Source organism: Berghia stephanieae, chromosome 6 (genome assembly GCF_034508935.2).
Source record: "Berghia stephanieae isolate SIO BIC M18660-M18661 chromosome 6, UCSD_Bste_1.3, whole genome shotgun sequence".
NCBI lineage: Eukaryota > Metazoa > Mollusca > Gastropoda > Nudibranchia > Aeolidiidae > Berghia > Berghia stephanieae.
Window position 1 is genome coordinate 45,028,954 of NC_088365.1, and position 17,356 is coordinate 45,046,309.

Sequence of the window (17,356 nt, forward strand, 5' to 3'; positions counted from 1 at the left end):
GTTGTCTGAATCTGAATCTGAATACGAATAGTTAACTAAATTTGGAAAATTTGACAAATTTTACGGCAAAATTTGGAAATTTGACATCAAAATGTGGCAAAATTTGCGATTTCAAATGGCAATTTTCCGCGATCCCAGCCCTATACATTCATAAACAACAATGCATATTATCATTTTGCTTTTCATCATCACCATCATCATCTTCATCATAATGGTTATCGCAGTCATCATCCATATATACATTACCAGTAATTGGGGTAACTTTGTGCGGCTATGTGGTCTTGTGGTATGACACTCGTTTTCGGATCGGAAGGTCCTGGGTTCGAGCCTCGCTCGGCGCATAGTTGCGTCATTGGAAAAGGCTCTTTACTCACATTCTCTCACGGTACTCAAGTGTAAAATGACAGCGTGGTCTCTGTCCGAAAATGTGTAATATCGCCTAACAAGCGTCATGTCCCGTCCTTTATGTCAAATGTTGTTGACCAGGGATCCCTTGTAAAGCGCTGTGAGCACATTTAGTGGCTATTGCGCTATATAAAAGCTCAGTTTTTTCCCTCAATGGGAAACAATGCCTCTGTGAATTTGGAGCATTCTGAATAATCTCCGCTTTGTTGCAGTAATTATACTCGTTAAAAGACTTGAATTTTTATCAAAGAATTTCCACAACCTAAACAATCTCTTATTGATATTGGTCCAAAATTCGAGAGGCAAAGTTTCCCCTTTAGTTGACGGTACCTAAAATGTGTTGAGTATTATGATTCACAAGAGACAAAAAAAAAAGACTCATAAATCGAACTGCCTTCATTTACACAATAAATTTATTGTTTGCTTTTCCTCCTCCTCCTCCTCACCATCATCAACACCACCAAAACTGGGTAAAGTCAAGATTTTTTTTTCTGACCCCATGTCCATCCAGCAGTGATTGGGTAGCTGGGCCTGTTAGATCTGGTGGAAAGTGCTTAACAATAGACTGTCCTATCCAAATGGTAGCAAGCAAGTGCTATCGTCCATTTCACGCTACAGTAACAGGAATAAATTCCATCTCCATGGGCCTAATGGCTCTAATAGGATTACACTGGAGGGGTATTTGGTAATTATAAGATCCTCCTGCGTTTTAAATTTTAAACTCGTCCCCAAATTCGTGCAGGAAACTTGATAGAAATTTCAAACGCAGATGTTTACAAATCATATGCATTTATGAATGAGAGTAAAAACAATCATGTTCTTTTACAAAGAATAAAAAAAAAATAATTGAGAAAAAGAAAACAACAACAACAAAAAGCTGCCCTTTTGAAGTGTCATTCATTCATCCCATGATCTGATGATCATCGGGGGGGGGGGGGGGGGGGGGGGATACACGGGATGCAGCTCTCACCACTTTCCGCCATTCTTCTCTATTGTTGGTCTAACTTCTCCAAGAGTTCTTCCATCTTCGTTACTGTCCATTCCTTGATATTGTCCACCCAAACTTTCCTTCATCTTCCTCCCTCGAGGGTACCCTCCATCACAGTTCTGCACAAACCTTCATGCCTCACATTGTGGCCAAACCATGACAGTCTGTCATCCCACATGATCTTGCACCTCTTCCAGTACTTCTTCATTGGTTCTGTGTTCTGTATACGGCATCCGAAGGAGTTTTCAATACCTTTTCATGTCAAAAGCAGAGACTCATACATATTTCAGAAACTATGAGTCATAAAATCTAAAATCTTAAAAATAATTTGAATTGCTTCAAAAATTAGTACCAGTACACATAGATTCAGCACCCTCCATTCAAATTTGAGAGAAAAAAAGCAACTTTTGGAATTATCACAATCTAGTGTTTTCTCTTTTATTCATTTACTGTTCTCGACCTCATCTTAGTGCTTAATCTGCCTATGCAAGGTTAAAAATACTATGGGCTCCTAACCTAGAGGTAGCATGAATATTCCTGTGTTGATCATTAAAGAGAATGAACTCGTGAGTGTTTTTGTAAATGTGATCTCCTTCTAAATGCTAGTCCACAGGTCAGACATTTATATGGCCTTTCTCCTGAATGCACCATTGAGTGTTCACGCAAATATGAACTAAATGCGAATGCCTTTCCACAAATCCGACATTTATACGGCTTTTCCCCTGAATGAAATCTTGAGTGTAGTCGTAAACTTGATCTTGATTTAAATGTCTTTCCACATGTCAGGCATTTATGAGGCTGTTCTTCTAAATGAATTTTTGAGTGCTCAACTAAGGTTGATTTATTTGCGAATGCCTTTCCACAGGTCAGACATTTATGAGGCTTTTCTCCTGTATGAAGTCGTACGTGCCCAGTTAAACATTGTCTATATGCAAATGCCTTTCCACAACTCAAACATTTATACGGCTTTTCTCCTGAATGAATTCTTGAGTGAATTTTTAAGCTGCTTCTAACTTTAAATGTCTTTCCACAAGTCAAACACTTAAATGGTTTTTCTCCAGTGTGAACTCTTGAGTGACTTTCTAATCCTTGCCTCTCAAAGAATGCTTTTCCACAGGTTACACATTTAAAAGGCTTTTCTCCAGTATGAGATCTTGTGTGTTTTCGCAACCCTGCTTTATAAGTAAAGGTCTTCTCACAAGTGAGGCATTTAAATCTCTTTTCCCCTGAATGAATGTGAACATGTTCTCTCAAGTTTGACCCCTGTGCAAATGCTTTTCCACAGGTCCTACACTTAAAAGGCCTTTCTCCCGAATGGATTCTTGTATGCCTATTCAAGGCTGATCTGCGAGGAAATGCCTTTCCACAAGTCAGACATTTATATGGCTTTTCATTTGAATGTAGTACTGAGTGAGCTTTTAAGTGAGTTCTATCGATAAATGCTTTCCCACATGTCAGACATTTGTATGGCTTTTCTCCCGAATGAATTTTCGAGTGTCTTTGTAAATTTGAAGTCTGGTTAAATGCCTTTCCACACGTCATGCATTTGAATGGCTTTTCTCCGGTATGAGATCTTGTGTGCTTTTTTAATCGTGATAAATTTGGAAATATTCTCCTGCAATATACACATTCATTTGACTTTCCTTTGGTGCTTGGTCCAGAGAAAACCAACGTGTTTTTGTTCTTAAAATGTAATTTTGAATGTGCCTTCAAATTTGATCTCTTGGAAACGCATACTTCGCAAATCTCACATTTATAAGTCTCCCCATCCAGGAGTGTTTTAAAGTGAGAATACACATTGTCTTTCTTAGAAAATGAATTTTTACCAGCAAAAACAGGACTGACTCTATCAGAAACTGATTTGTCCAAAAATGATTTTTCACCACTGGAAAAAGTGTCCTTCTTCCTCTTTTTACTTGCAGAAACAGGACTCCGTTCCAAATATGATATTTCACTACTGGAAAAAGTGTCCTTCCTCTTCTTTTTACTTGCAAAAAGAAGAGGACTCCCCTTTTCTAAGTTTTCAGAAGTGGAAAGATCTATATCATCAGTCAACTTAACTGAAAACGACTTTCCACCAAGACACATATTGTCCTTGACCTTCCTACAGATCTTTATGTCTGATGTTGGAGATAAATCATCAGGAAGTGATTTTCCTCCTTTGCAATCTTCAATTTCATCATTTGAACCATATCCTTTATATGGAGTAATTTGCACAGATAAAGAAATTGGGCTACCTCTGTCCTCGCCCTCGCTAGGCAATGCTCGTAATCCAACACAACGGTCTGTAACAGCATCTGCATCATCAAAAAGATTCTCCCTGCCTCCTGATATTTCATAACCATCAGTGATGTTGTTATCTATGTACATATGCACACAAAAATTGGAGAGGAGGGGGGGGCAGGGGAGGAGGAGGGGAGGGGAGGATGGAGAGGAGGGGGGGGGGGGGGCAAGTCATCAAATTTCTTTTCTCAAAAAGATGAAGAACAAAATGATAAATACACTGTTGTCAATCAGACAAATTAGAAATTGGATTCCTGCTTTAATGTTTTCTTTTTATAATGTAATTTATACAGTAATTTATACTTAGACTTAGCAATCCATTGTCTATGAATGACAACGACACAAATTGTATTTTTGGGAGGTTTTTTTAGTCATAAAATAATTGCAGTTTTCTCTGAATGACAAAGAAAAATAATGGTAGTTTTCCCTGAAATTACCCCCAAAAAATAGCAGTTTTCTCCAAATGACGAAAAAAAGTCCAGTTTTCTCTGAATGACCAAAAAAAAATTGCAGTTGTCTCTGACATAACTGGTTTAAAAAGTCGACTTTTGAGACAGCAGGCCATGTATTTGAAATACTTACCCTGAATCAGTTGTGTGGAGGGTTGGATTTTTAAAATAGAAGCAAGCTGTTCCTCTGTTTCAAGTGTTTTATTCGTCACCATCTCTATCAGTTGACTGACGGTTGATTCGGTGGCCAGAGGGGCAAAGCCAGCTGGAATTGGCATGAAGGGAAAAAGGAACAAATGATTTCAAAGAAACAAGTCTGAAGAAAATGACTGAACAGTGTACTGATATATTTCAAGTATGAGGAAATTTTGTTGATTTATATTAAAGTACAGTAAAATTACTTTAAACCGAAAGAAGCTAAACCGAAAAATACCTTAAACCGCAAAGAATTTAATAAATTGTACGAGTTTCTTCATTATCTTTGTACTAATTCTTACGATGAACCGAAATACTTCTAAGCAGGACTTTCCTTAAACCGAAACAACTTGAGAGCACCTTCCCTTTTTCTCTCTATATTTTTCTTCAAAAATTCGGGAAGGAGGCCACATGTAATAATGCCCGGCGATATTAAACAGAACATAAGTATAAGATGAGGGTGATGGGTGGGGTGGGGGGTAGGCAAACACTTCAATCACTGCACTTGGGCTTGGCCAACACCACAATCGCACAGACTGGGAAAGGAAGACAGCGGGTGACTGACAGGCGAAAAATGAGGAAAGAGGGGGAGTCGGGGTGTAGAATAACGCAAGCGAGATGTTTTCGCTCGTGTGTTGATGCTTTGGAACTGACTGGATTTTCAACACGACGATAAGGAGGGGGGGGGGGGGGGGTAGACAACTTACCATTGAAATGCCATTTCATTTCCACTTTGTTTAAATGTGTGTGAGGGGGGGGGGGGGGGAGGTTCTATGTAATTAGGCCTTTGAACCTAATGGCTTTTCAACAAAAGAGGGATGTGTAGTAGACAGCTTAGCATTGACATGCCTTTTCATTTCCATTTCACTTCACCTCTGAGTAGTTGCGCATCATTCATTATCAATTATCACACAAGAACTTTCGATCTTATTTTAGCTTTGCATTTTACTAAAAGTTGTCTAAAAGAAAGCACTGTGCTTACACGTTTGAGTTTAAAATCAAAATACTATGTGAAGTCGATGAAAAAAAAGTTGATCAAGACGGAGATATGTAAATTACACGGCATCCCGAACTCACTCTTTCAAAAATTTTGAATTGAAAACGAAAACCCCCAAAAATATTTTTAAAACACACAAATTTTTTTTTTTTTAAATTAATCATTACGAAGACGGCATTTATTCAACAACTCCATTTAAGGAGAAACCCATGATACGATTAAATGAGCAAATTCCTTAAATAGTTACTACCCTTGAAAAACATTGCAATACGGGAACTTACTTTAAACCAAAATGTCTTTAAACCGAAATGGTTTAGAAGGTCCCCAAAATTTCGGTTTAATGTAATTCTTAATTCTTTAATGTACTTTCTTCTTTAACAGGGATTATACTTACCTTCTGAACCTACCTATCCCAATATAACGTACCAATAATCTACCACTACTTCTACTACCTATTTCTTTAAACCTAAAAACCATTCTCCTACTATCAGTCAAGTTGTCTGGAGCTTTACCCGACTATAACAGGGATAAAAATAAAGTGGCACCAGATAACGAAGTCTATGGGGAAACTATCTGACTCCTATCTCTCTACTCCTACTTGCCACTCACCCACATAGACGTGACAAACAGAGACTTGTTTTTATCATGGGGGCGGCTTGTGCAATTCAGAAATCATCTTGTTAAATCATTTGTACCTGTTAAATGAGCTTTTATATAGTGCAATATCCACTAAACGTGCTCAAAGCGCTTTACAACAGTAACATATAAAATGTAGGACGAGACATGACGGTGTTACAATTTTTTTCAGACAGAGACAATACTGATAACCGCTAGGTACTCATTTAACACCTGAGTACGGTGAGAGAATATGAGTAAAGAGCCTTTTCCGAGGATTCAACTATGCGCCGAGCGAGGCTCGAACCCAGGACCTTCGGATCTGAAATTGAGTGTTATACCACAAGACCACATAGCCGCTTTCAAAAAGGAACTCATGATTTCAAAGAAACAAGTCTGAAGACAATGACTGAACAGAGACTTGTTTTATCATGGAGGTGGCTTGTGCAATTCAGGAATCATCTTGTTAACTCATATTTGCATCCGTTGCCATTTTGTTTGACATAGAATCTATGGGTAAGAAGAGAGAGCAAAGATTTTGTTTTGTTTTTAAGGGTTTTGCGGCGCTTGCAACACATTTAGGTCATATCAGCGCCAGTAAAAAGGAAGAAAATTGGATAGTTAAGACATTCTTGCTGTACACTTAAAAGGGCTTGAGGAAAAGGTAAGTCAAAGGGAAATTGGTTCAAATAGGGAACAGATGTAGATTCCAAGAGCACAACATCAATGTACTTAGTTTGAGATTACTTAAAAGTCTCACCCAGACACCGGAACAAGTCCCCACTAAGAGGAATACACTCAAATGCCTACATTATACATTCAAAATGACAAATATAACAATACATAACAGAGAGATGATTTACAAGAAAAAAAATATCATCTCCCAAAATAACAACTATGCATTCGACCGTTTCCCTCCCAGCCAAGCACTACAGCCAGGGCCAAGGCAAAACTTAGTAATCGCATTCCAAGGCAAAGACAGAAAGCAAATTGGAAAACAGATATAAGGGGATAGAAGACACAGTAAGTGCCACCCTGCCCACTATGGGAGGCAGGAACCCAACCCAGAGAAAGCAGAGATCATCTTCATCACAGGAATCAAGTTTTTAATTATTTTGCGAATGCATCAATGGACCCCTACCTGCTAATGTCAATAATTTGATCAATATTGACTTAACACTTTTGCTCGCTCATTAGTCATGCCATAGTTAGAGGGTATTCATTGGTCGATTATCTCATATAAATCATCCTTAATGACCAAAACAATTATATGTATATAACAATACATTATATACCATTCTGACAAAACATGGTATTTCAAACTAAAAATAAAAATGCTAAAGGTATGAATGAATTGAAAAATGCCCTTGATAGAGGATTTTTTGTTTTAAAGGATATATATGACTGAGCACTTATAACATGTCAATAATAAGAATGGATATATATATTTATTTTTTTGGGGTTGTGTTTTTTGTTTGTCCTTCTAAAAATGTTCTTCTACACTATTATCTGTTTTTCTCCCATCTTAATATTTTTATCTCAAAGAATATGCAAAATGTAATGCACAATATATTGTTAAGAAAACTTGGTTGATTTTAAAGCCTTGTTCTGTCCCCGCAGTTTTTTTGCCATTTCAAACGCCAAAATTTGCCATAAAAAATGGTAAAATTTGCAGTCAAAATAGCAAAATTTGCCGCTAGTTTTACAAAAATCAAACAATTAAAACAACATGTACGGTAAAATTTGACACAAATAGGGCATTTTGTAGAATATTGATGTCACATGTCAACATGAATTTATTTACATTTTGAATGGTTTGAAATATAATATAATAATAATTAATAATAATAATATAATAATATAATAATAATAATAATAATAATAATAATATAATAATAATAATTAATAATAATAATAATAATAATATAATAATAATAATAATAATAATAATAATAATAATAATTGCCATAGTAAGTAAGTAAAAAAAAAAGGAAGTAATCAAAATATTTTATTAACTATTTAGCTTCTTAAAATTTGGGAAATCAAAGTGAACAATCGCATAAAATATTCAAAATTTGAAAAACTAACTAAGGAGAGGAAAAAAATAACTATGCACAAGGAAAGAGAAACAAAATCCATTTTTCAATGGGGGCACATTAAATTTGTATACTCTACTTACTATCCAATTTTGAGCATTATTATTATTGCTTTATATTTCAATATAGGCCTAATGGGTTTTTGAATGAAAAAAACTGGAAAAAATCATAATAATCATATCATGACTAAGTGCCGATTTTGGATGCTAGCATTGAAAGTCGCTGTCTTTTCACAATTTTTCATAGCTTTTGTTTGTTTTTTTTTTAACCAAAAATCGTCAATTTAGCCTAAAAACGGCGAAAATTGCGGCCTTTTGAGGCCAAATAAAAATTTGTGGCTTTTTGCGGTCAAGGGTGAAATTTGCAGCCGCGAAAAACTGCGGGGACAGCTTGTTACTGATATGATATATATGACAGGATATCAGACCTGCCTCGTACTATGAAAATTTCTTAGAAATACGAATTTTTGGCTCCAGCTACAGAGCTACATACGCCTCTGTAGACTCAATAAATCTTGTGAGTTTAGTTTCATAGAACCTATAGTCAGGGCTTTGGAGCATTTGTGGACCGTGCTGAGAGCAAATTATTTATTTCTAAAGCTATTAATAGTCAGGGTTGCCAATTCAGGAGGCCTAAATTTACTGAACTTTTACACAAACACATTGACCGGCCTTTTTCTGAGTGCTTAACTCCAGTAAAAAGAAATTATGTACTTACTTTTTTTCCATTTAGCAAGCGATTGGAAAATATACTGAGGATTAATAATATACTGAATTCCGTAAATATATTATGGAAAATTGGCAACCTTGTATATTGACTTTTTCTTTTTTTCCCTTGCTAAGAATTTTTGAAATTTCAAGTAGGCAGCTCTGGGATATGATATGACATGATAACACCAACTTACTTTTTTCTAAAAGGTCCCATATTCGAGTTCTCACACAAGATTGTGACTGTCTGATTTCATCCCGGTTTTGTGATTCTGTGTGGAAGGATCAAACAGGAAATAATACAAGAATTAGTACAATGGGGCAGGGAATGTGTCAAGATTTGATTGAAATCAAATAGGACCCCTGAGAGGCATCATATAGAGAATGACAGCATTAGTACAATAAGGCAATGTGTCAGATTTAACAGAAATCAAATTGGACCCGTGAGGGGCATCATATAGAGAATGACAGTGTAAGTACAATGAGACGATGATGTCAGATTTAAAAGAAATCAAATCGGATCCCTGAGAGGCATCATACAGATGAGGCAATGTGTCAGATTTATCAGAAATCAAAGCGGACCCCTGAGGGGCATCATATAGATGAGGCAATGTGTCAGGTCTAACAGAAATCAAATTGGACCCCTGAGGAGCATCATATTATAGAGAATCACACTGTTAGTACAATGAGTCAGTGTACAAAATTCAACAGTAATTAAACTCTGAAAGACAGTAAACCCTGGCCTTGATAATGTAACCTCAGATCAGAAATATAATAATTATAATAATTGAGCTTTTATCTAGCAGAATATCCACTACACAAACATGCTCAAAGCGCTTGACATCGGGTCACTGGCCAACAGAACACATAATATGTAGGACGGGACATGACGCCTGTTAGGCGATATTACAATTTTTTCGGACGGAGACAATGCTGTTAACAGTCAAGTACTCATTTTACACCCGAGTAAGGTGAGAGAATGTGAGTAAAGAACCTTTTCCAAGAACTCAACTATGCGCCGAGTGAGACTCTAAGCCAGGACTTTCTGATCCGAAAGCGAATGTCATACCACTAGACCACATAGCTGAAAATCTTAATGTAAATGTAACCACAAGTTTGCTTAGATAATGTTGTTTAAGGTTTCTATTATGCTTGCGGCACTTTTAAAATAGGTCAATTCATCACCAAGAAAAGGAAAGATGATTTAATTTTGATTTAGATCTAGCTAGCAAGCGCCAAGAAAAATGTAAAACAAAGAGGATGAGTTAACCATAGATCCAAGAATAAATAAACAAAAAAATAAAATTCCCTTTATTCATCCCATAAGGGAAATTTGTCTCTAGGGTCTATTCCAAGGGTAGACTGGAATAACCCAGTGCCAGCCGCAGTGCAGCGCCGCAAATTGAGCTAGGGCGAGGTGACTTGCTCAAGACCACACAGCGCAGCAGCGGCGGGTGATCGAACTCGGTATCTTTCAGGTATGAAGCAAAGACAGTACGGCTGAGCCACGCTGCCCCCAGGATGAGTTAATCAGAGATCCAAGATCAGGATGAGTTTCTCTCTCTCTCACAGCCGTTTACTGCTTTCACTTTAGTTCGACAGGTAAATTTTGCCGGACGCTAGTTCATAACAGATGGTGAGTCACGGCCTGTGCCGAAAGGGCGACTGAGCAACTTTTCCTATTTTGACGATTTTTTTCTCAAGTTCAAAGTGGCGTAGTAAAGATGCTATTAGATGTTGCAATAAGATATCTTAGAGTCATAACTAGTGATTTACATACTTTTATTTGATATAATTTTAGTAGATCATTTGGGATTAGATTTTATAGGAAATAACCATAAAAATGGGTCCGAAATTTTAATTACTTCAAACGATATAATCAAACATTACATAGTTATCTGAGTTTATACAAATAAATGAGAAATACTGCAATAATCATCAATATTCACAGAGTAAAAATATATAATCAAAGTCGTTTTGTAATGAAGCATTGTTGAGATATCCGCTCACCTGTACAGCAATATCCTTTTTTGACAGCAATAAAAAAATTGCGTAATCACTGAATTGTAGGGGTTTGTTGATCAAATGATCAAAACGAACTGGTTTTAGTAATGGCAATTGACAATTCTTAGGAAAAGATATGTTATATGCATTCCTTGACGTTTGTATAGATCTAAACTATAATAATAATAATAATAATAATAATAATAATAATAATAATAATAATAATAATAATAATAATAATAATAATAATAATGATGATGATGATGATAATGATCATTTTCATGAAAATAATATAGTGGCTATCACCTAAACGCCTGCTAATTTTGGTAAACGCAATAATTTCTCTTTAAAATATCGTTCTAAATGCCCTTTTAAAAAAAAAATTGGAATTCGCCTTTATATGTCCACTCTGACAGAAAGGAAATTAAAAAAAAGAAAGAAAGAAAGAATAAAGAATTTTACTGAATCATTTGGGACCGAAGAATTGACTCATCAACTGTTTCCGAGAGTTTTATTTAACTTCCCAACGCCCCAAATTACTATCAATTCATTCAATATAATTTACTCCTCCCCACTCCACGCTCTCCGGCAATTTCCTTCCATGTCCCCCAAACTGCTTTCTTTCCATGAGCGTCCTATCAGCTTTTTACAATTGCCCATTTCCAATTGGCTGCTGAAAAAGGACAATTCTAATTTCAATTGTCCACCACTCGGTCATCAGCAAAGTCAAGAAAGCTCCTCCTACTCAAATCACACATACCCACGAATATGATAGGCCTTGTAGACCAGTCACTGGTCTTTGATGTTACACAACCATCCGCCAGCTTTGATCACATCGCTTTTGATGATGTCATTCAATATCTATCTTCTCTCAAACCCGTTGCCTGTACCACGAGTCAACAACATAAATGAATATCGCGATGAGGTGCGAATCGTGAAGATGGAATGACGTAGTTGTGTTAAAGTTATAGGTTCAAAGTTCAATTGTCAGAGAGACCTGATGAGAGATTAAACTGAGGTGGTAAAATGAAAATTGTTTCGTGGTAGTGGTAAAACGTTGCATAAATTAGTTTTATGTACACCAACACACACACACACCAAAACACACACACACTCTCTCTCTCTCTCTCTCTCTCTCTCTCTCTCTCTCTCTCTCTCTCTCTCTCCAGTGCTGCGACAAAAAAAAAAGGACGCCTACTAGGTAGCTAATACTATTTAAAATGGAAATTTGTTGAAAATGGTCTGCCTATTGAACAACCGAAGCATCGTGGATAACAGAAATGATCATTGTCATTGTGAATCAGTTGAAACACGTGATATCGATGTAATACTGATACTAGTAATAATCATATAATATCAGTGTATTTATCTTACTCTTGATCACCACTGTAATAATAATAATAGTAAAAAATAAATAATATCCATTTTTTGACAATAAAAAATCGTGATAAATGCATTGAAAAAGATGGGAGGGGGGGGGGGAGGATTAATGATCAGATAATCAAAGTGAACTGTTATTTTAAAATAAATTGACAATCATAGGTAAAGATAAGTTATAAGTATTCCTTTGAACTTTGTATAGACGTCTAGATCTTAACACATTTTATATATTAATACTTTTTATTAAAATACGTAAAACCTCACGATTATTGTAAGAAACAGCTGATTGTTACATTTCACAGAGACAGTTTCTAATTAACCAACGTTCTGTTTTCTTTTTTTTCACTGGTGGAACTTCACTTGCTAATTCTGGAGCAGTTTGCATGAAATGTTTTTTGACCACATATCTCATTTGAGCCCTTTCACAGCTTATTCGGCAGAGTCCATTTGCATTGAGACAATGCTTGTTTTCAGTATGACCATTCATCTGAGTAAAGAAAAAAAATCATTAGTTATTATTGATATTGATGATGATGATGATGATAATAATAATAATAATAATAATTGTAATTATAAGAGTTATAATAATATTATTGATTGTTAGTAGTAATACGATAGTGATCGCCTAGATGCCTGCTAATAATAATAACGTAATAATTTTCCTTTAAAATATAGTTCTAAATGCCCGTTATTCAAAATGGAATCCGCCTATATACCCACTCTGAAATATTTTTAGCAAAAATAAGACAGAGAAAGAAGTTTACTGAAGCATTTGCGGCCAAAAAAATAGGATTTATCACCGGTCTGTGAGAGTCTTATTTGACACCTAGACAACGCCTCAAATTACGTTCAATTCATTTCAAATTTACTCCATCTCTCCAGCAAATTCATCCCATGACCTCCAAACTGATTTCTATCCATGAAGGGCCAATCAGATGTTTACAATTACCCATTTCCAATTGGCTGCTGAAAAAGGACAATTATAATTTCAATCGTCCACCAGTCGGTCATCGGCAAAGTCAAATAAGCCCCTCCCACTCAAATCACATATCCCCTCGAAACTGCCTTGTAGCGCAGTCCACCGGGCTTTTGATGTTACACAATCATCCGCCACCTTTGATCACATCGCTTTTTGATGTCATAATATATCTATCTACCCTCTTTTCCCACGCCCGTTGACTGTATCAACGGGCGATGTAGAAGAATATCGAGGGAAGGTGCGAATCGTGAAGACGGAATGGCAAATTGGTGTGAAAGTTATAGGTTTAAAGTTCAATTTTCACAGAGAAATCATGAGAACTTGACTGAACAAGCAATAAAAATCGTTCCATGCTAAAAATGTGCGTACACGAGTTTTACACACACACACACACACACGCTCCCCCCCCCCCCCCCCCCCGCCCTCTCTATCTCTCTCTCTCTCTCTCTGAGTGTGTGTGCGTACTACTACTACTACTACTACTACTACTACTACTACTACTACTACTACTACTACTACTACTACTACTACTACTACTATACTACATACTACTCTATGATTACTACTATAACAGCGCTATCATCATCATCATCATCGTCATCATCATCATCATCATCATCATCATCATCATCATCATCATCATCATCATCATCATCATCATCATCATCATCACCATAAAACAACAATAACAACGTTATCATCACAATTGGACTCGTGTTCTTATGTCTCAGGAGTTTGCCTGAATACGGGACTATTTTGTTAGCCAACAAAGAATTAGACAAGATGTGTTTACACATTCATTGTGCAAAAACCGGTCATTACAAATCATTGAAATAAATACTATATTAAAAGTAGATTATTACTCTTATATTTACTACCATGTGTTAGGGTAACAAAACTCAGATAACATCAATTTGAATTTTTTAAACAATTAAAAATATTTTTTAGGTTAATTTTAAATAGAAAAATATACATTTTTCAAGAGAGAATAAAGTATACTCACCATTTCTTGATATCAATGAAAATAATTGCGTCTTAAAGATGAAAATGTGGCCGTTATATCCATATAAAATAGAAAAATATGGAAGAAGTGTATGGTCAGCAATTGCAGTGTAAAAATGTCGATTTTACGAAATCTGTCCTATAGCCTGACTGACAATGAAATCCAAGCGGTGCATTCTACCTGCAGGGATAAATATAGGCCAGTTTTCACGTTCTGGACATCTGTTATGACGTAACCACACGGTGGTCTCCCCGTCATCGACGGTGGGTCGTTCCCATTGGGGATGAGGCGGTAGTAAACTAAAGTGAAAGATTTCTAGTGTAATAAACGGCTGTGCTCTCTCTCTCTCTCTCTCTCTCTCTCTCTCTCTCTCTCTCTCTCTCTCTCTCTCTCTCTCTCTCTCTCTCTCTCTCTCTTAGTTAATTTTCAATACCTTGTCCATTCTCAGCAGTATCAGCAGTGACCTCTGACCCTGAACTGTTAAAATGGTTGGCCTCATAAGAATTGACAGTACAACTGTTGTTTATATGATCTCCATCTGCCTCCTGAAATCAAAAGAAAAAAGTAGCTGAATGGAGAATGAGGCCCACGCAGTTTGAGTGTTTAGTTTTTAAGGGTTTTACAGTGCTTGCAAAACATTTAGGTCATATCAGTGCCAGTAAAAAGGAAGAAATTGGGATAGTCAAAAGATTCTAGAATTACAATTAAAGCACCCAGGCGAAAGTGAGACGAAGGAAATTTGTTCAAATAGGCAACAGACGTAGAATCCATCAATGTACTACTTAATTATCACCTAAAAGTCTCATCCAGACACCAGCACAGGATCCCACTAAAATGAATACAATCAAATGTTTACAATTCAATTTATGCTAAAAACAGAAAAGAACATCAGAGAGATGATTTACAACAAAATAAATATCCCCTTCGAAACACTATACATTTGACTGTTTCCCTACCAGAAAAGGGGCTCCTGCAAAGGCCAGGACAAAACCAAGTAATCCCATTCCAAGACACAGACAGAAAGCATTTGTTGTTTAATTGGGAGAATCACATTTCAATATAAGTTAAGTCAAGGTTGCCCAGGGCATGAATTTTCTTTTCAAATAGATCATATATTTAATTTAAATTTAAGGAGATTTTTTTTTCTCTCCCTAAATGATAATGGTGATGGTAATAATAATAATAATAATAATAATAATAATAATAATAATAATAATAATAATAATAATAATAATAATAATAATAATAATAATAATAATAATAATGGAAGGACTTCCGTAGTTTCACAGCACGCCTAAAGAGGGGATTTTTTTTTTTTAATTATCGTGGGGGAGACCAAACGAACCCCCGCCCTCTCCTCTTTATTATCGGGGCGAAACCCTCCGAACCCCTCTTCAACCCTAACTAAAGATACTATATAACCTGATCAAACAATGTTTGTACTACAAAAAGAATAAGTATATATAATAAAACTGCTGTGAAACTACGGAAGTCCTCCCATAAAAATAATAATAATAATAATAATAATAATAATAATATAATAATAATAATAATAATAATAATAAAATAATAATAATAATAATAATAATAATAATAAATAATAATAATAAATGATAATTATATTAATATAAGTTATATTATAACCAAATGTTTTCTCACCATATTAGATCGTAATCTGCAGACACTTGCACTTGTTGCTTCTGTCTGAAGACTGAAGATGTCTCACTCCTGTGCCCTCTAATTTACTAATTTGGGTTGTTTCCCTTAGCACGAGGAGCTTTCGGAAGGCCTCCCCTGTAGCAGATTTTAATCACGCACTGTTAGTTTTATTAGGTATAGCGCACGGACTTGAAGTCATTTTGGTCCAACCATGGTTTATAGATATCTATCTAGAAGAAGGAAGTTGACGTCACTCGGGCTTGACTTGTTATTGTTTTTTGCCATCCAAGTTAATGAGTAATTCTTACTAAACTGTATGTGTTGGCTCGTTATACTTCCGGATGGCAATGTTGTGAGCTTCTTAGCCAAGCCCACACTATCGAGGCGAGAAGGCGAGAGCGTCAACTCGGTCAACTCGTTTCGTAGACGCCCTACAGTCGTCAGTCGAGTCGCGAGTCGCGGCATTTTCAAGAGATGGGCGCTTATCGATACACTATTATTACAACTACTACTACTTGATAGGCCTAGTAGTTGCTGAGAAATTGTGTGATTCAGATAGCCTGACACTGAAATCCAAAAGTAAAAGGACTACCTAGCAGTTTGACGTCATTATTTGGTTTTTGCACCGCCTAGTGAGTTGTGATAGTAGAGCTCATGGAAACAAGTTATTTCATTGGTTGAACTATTAAATACAACTTACGATTTGTTTTCTTTTGTGGCAAAAGACTGGTATTTAGACGTCAGTTTTCGGTTATGTGGTTGGCAAAAGTGAGCGCTCGGATTTTTCTTTTGTTTGGTCGTGGCGTGAAAAAGGAGTCTGCCTTTATTGATGGTATTTGATCAGTTTTAATCTTGAACATGAATGACAGACGGGTTTCTCTTCTTCTTTGTTGGAGGCTGATGAGGTTTCTTTCTTCTAACATTTTTGTCATGCATCCTGGGGTTCTGCTCTTATAGTTCCCAGTTATGAACCGGGCGCCTTGTCTCTGGACTCAATAAAACCTTGAATTTATTTAATCCTTTTTTACATTGGCTGGGTGAAATTAGTTCGAGGAAGGAATGGAATGACAACTAAAAATAATAAGGAAAAATATTGGGACATTCAAATGAGTTCAAGGAAACTGTACTCGATTGTATTACTTTCACTTTTTAAAGTATCCAGTGAATAGTTTATTATAATTGACCGTTGACAACATCTTTGTAATGTGAATTTGAAGTGAAATTTTAAAACATATCGTGATTTTTAAACAGCTTTGGTATCGCAAGAGATGATTTTTAATTGATTCTCATATATTTTTGTATTTGTTGTTTGCATTTCTTGTAATGTTTCGAATGGCTCAGATTTCTTCTTCGTATTGAAATAGCTTCATAGTTTGTATTTTTGTATTTTTCTCTTGCATCTATTATAATATTAAAACGGTTAATCTCATCATTTAAGCTGGGGTGAAATAAACTAACTTTCCTTAAGCCTTAATGTGACGTGGTTGTGGTTTGAACCCGCGACCTTATTGGTACGACAACTCCGCCTGGCCGGTGAGAGCGCGACTCTAATGTGTGAGCTATCCACGAACCCAAAAAAAAAATTGTATCAAACTC

General features: G+C 36.1%; 1 protein-coding gene across 1 annotated transcript; it reads right to left on the reverse strand.

Annotated features, from left to right (window-relative positions):
* Positions 1-796: 796 nt before the first annotated feature.
* Positions 797-16,234, reverse strand: LOC144975095 (uncharacterized). The gene is made up of 5 exons (XM_078918820.1): positions 15,761-16,234; positions 14,535-14,646; positions 8,933-9,007; positions 4,259-4,390; positions 797-3,753 (listed from the first exon to the last, which is right to left on the reverse strand). The coding sequence occupies exons 1-5, from the start codon at positions 15,761-15,763 to the stop codon at positions 1,943-1,945; spliced, it is 2,133 nt and encodes a 710-aa protein (XP_078774946.1). The 5' UTR covers positions 15,764-16,234; the 3' UTR covers positions 797-1,942.
* Between the last annotated feature and the right edge of the window lie 1,122 nt (positions 16,235-17,356).

Bases quoted from the DNA above. Each gene is read 5' to 3' on its own strand.
- LOC144975095 (XM_078918820.1), bottom strand. The intron at 9,008-14,534 runs GTATTGAAAATT...CCTTCCACACAG, and splicing joins TACTGCTGAGAATGGACAAG to AATCACAAAACCGGGATGAA. The intron at 3,754-4,258 runs GTAAGTATTTCA...ATATGTACATAG, and splicing joins CTCCACACAACTGATTCAGG to ATAACAACATCACTGATGGT.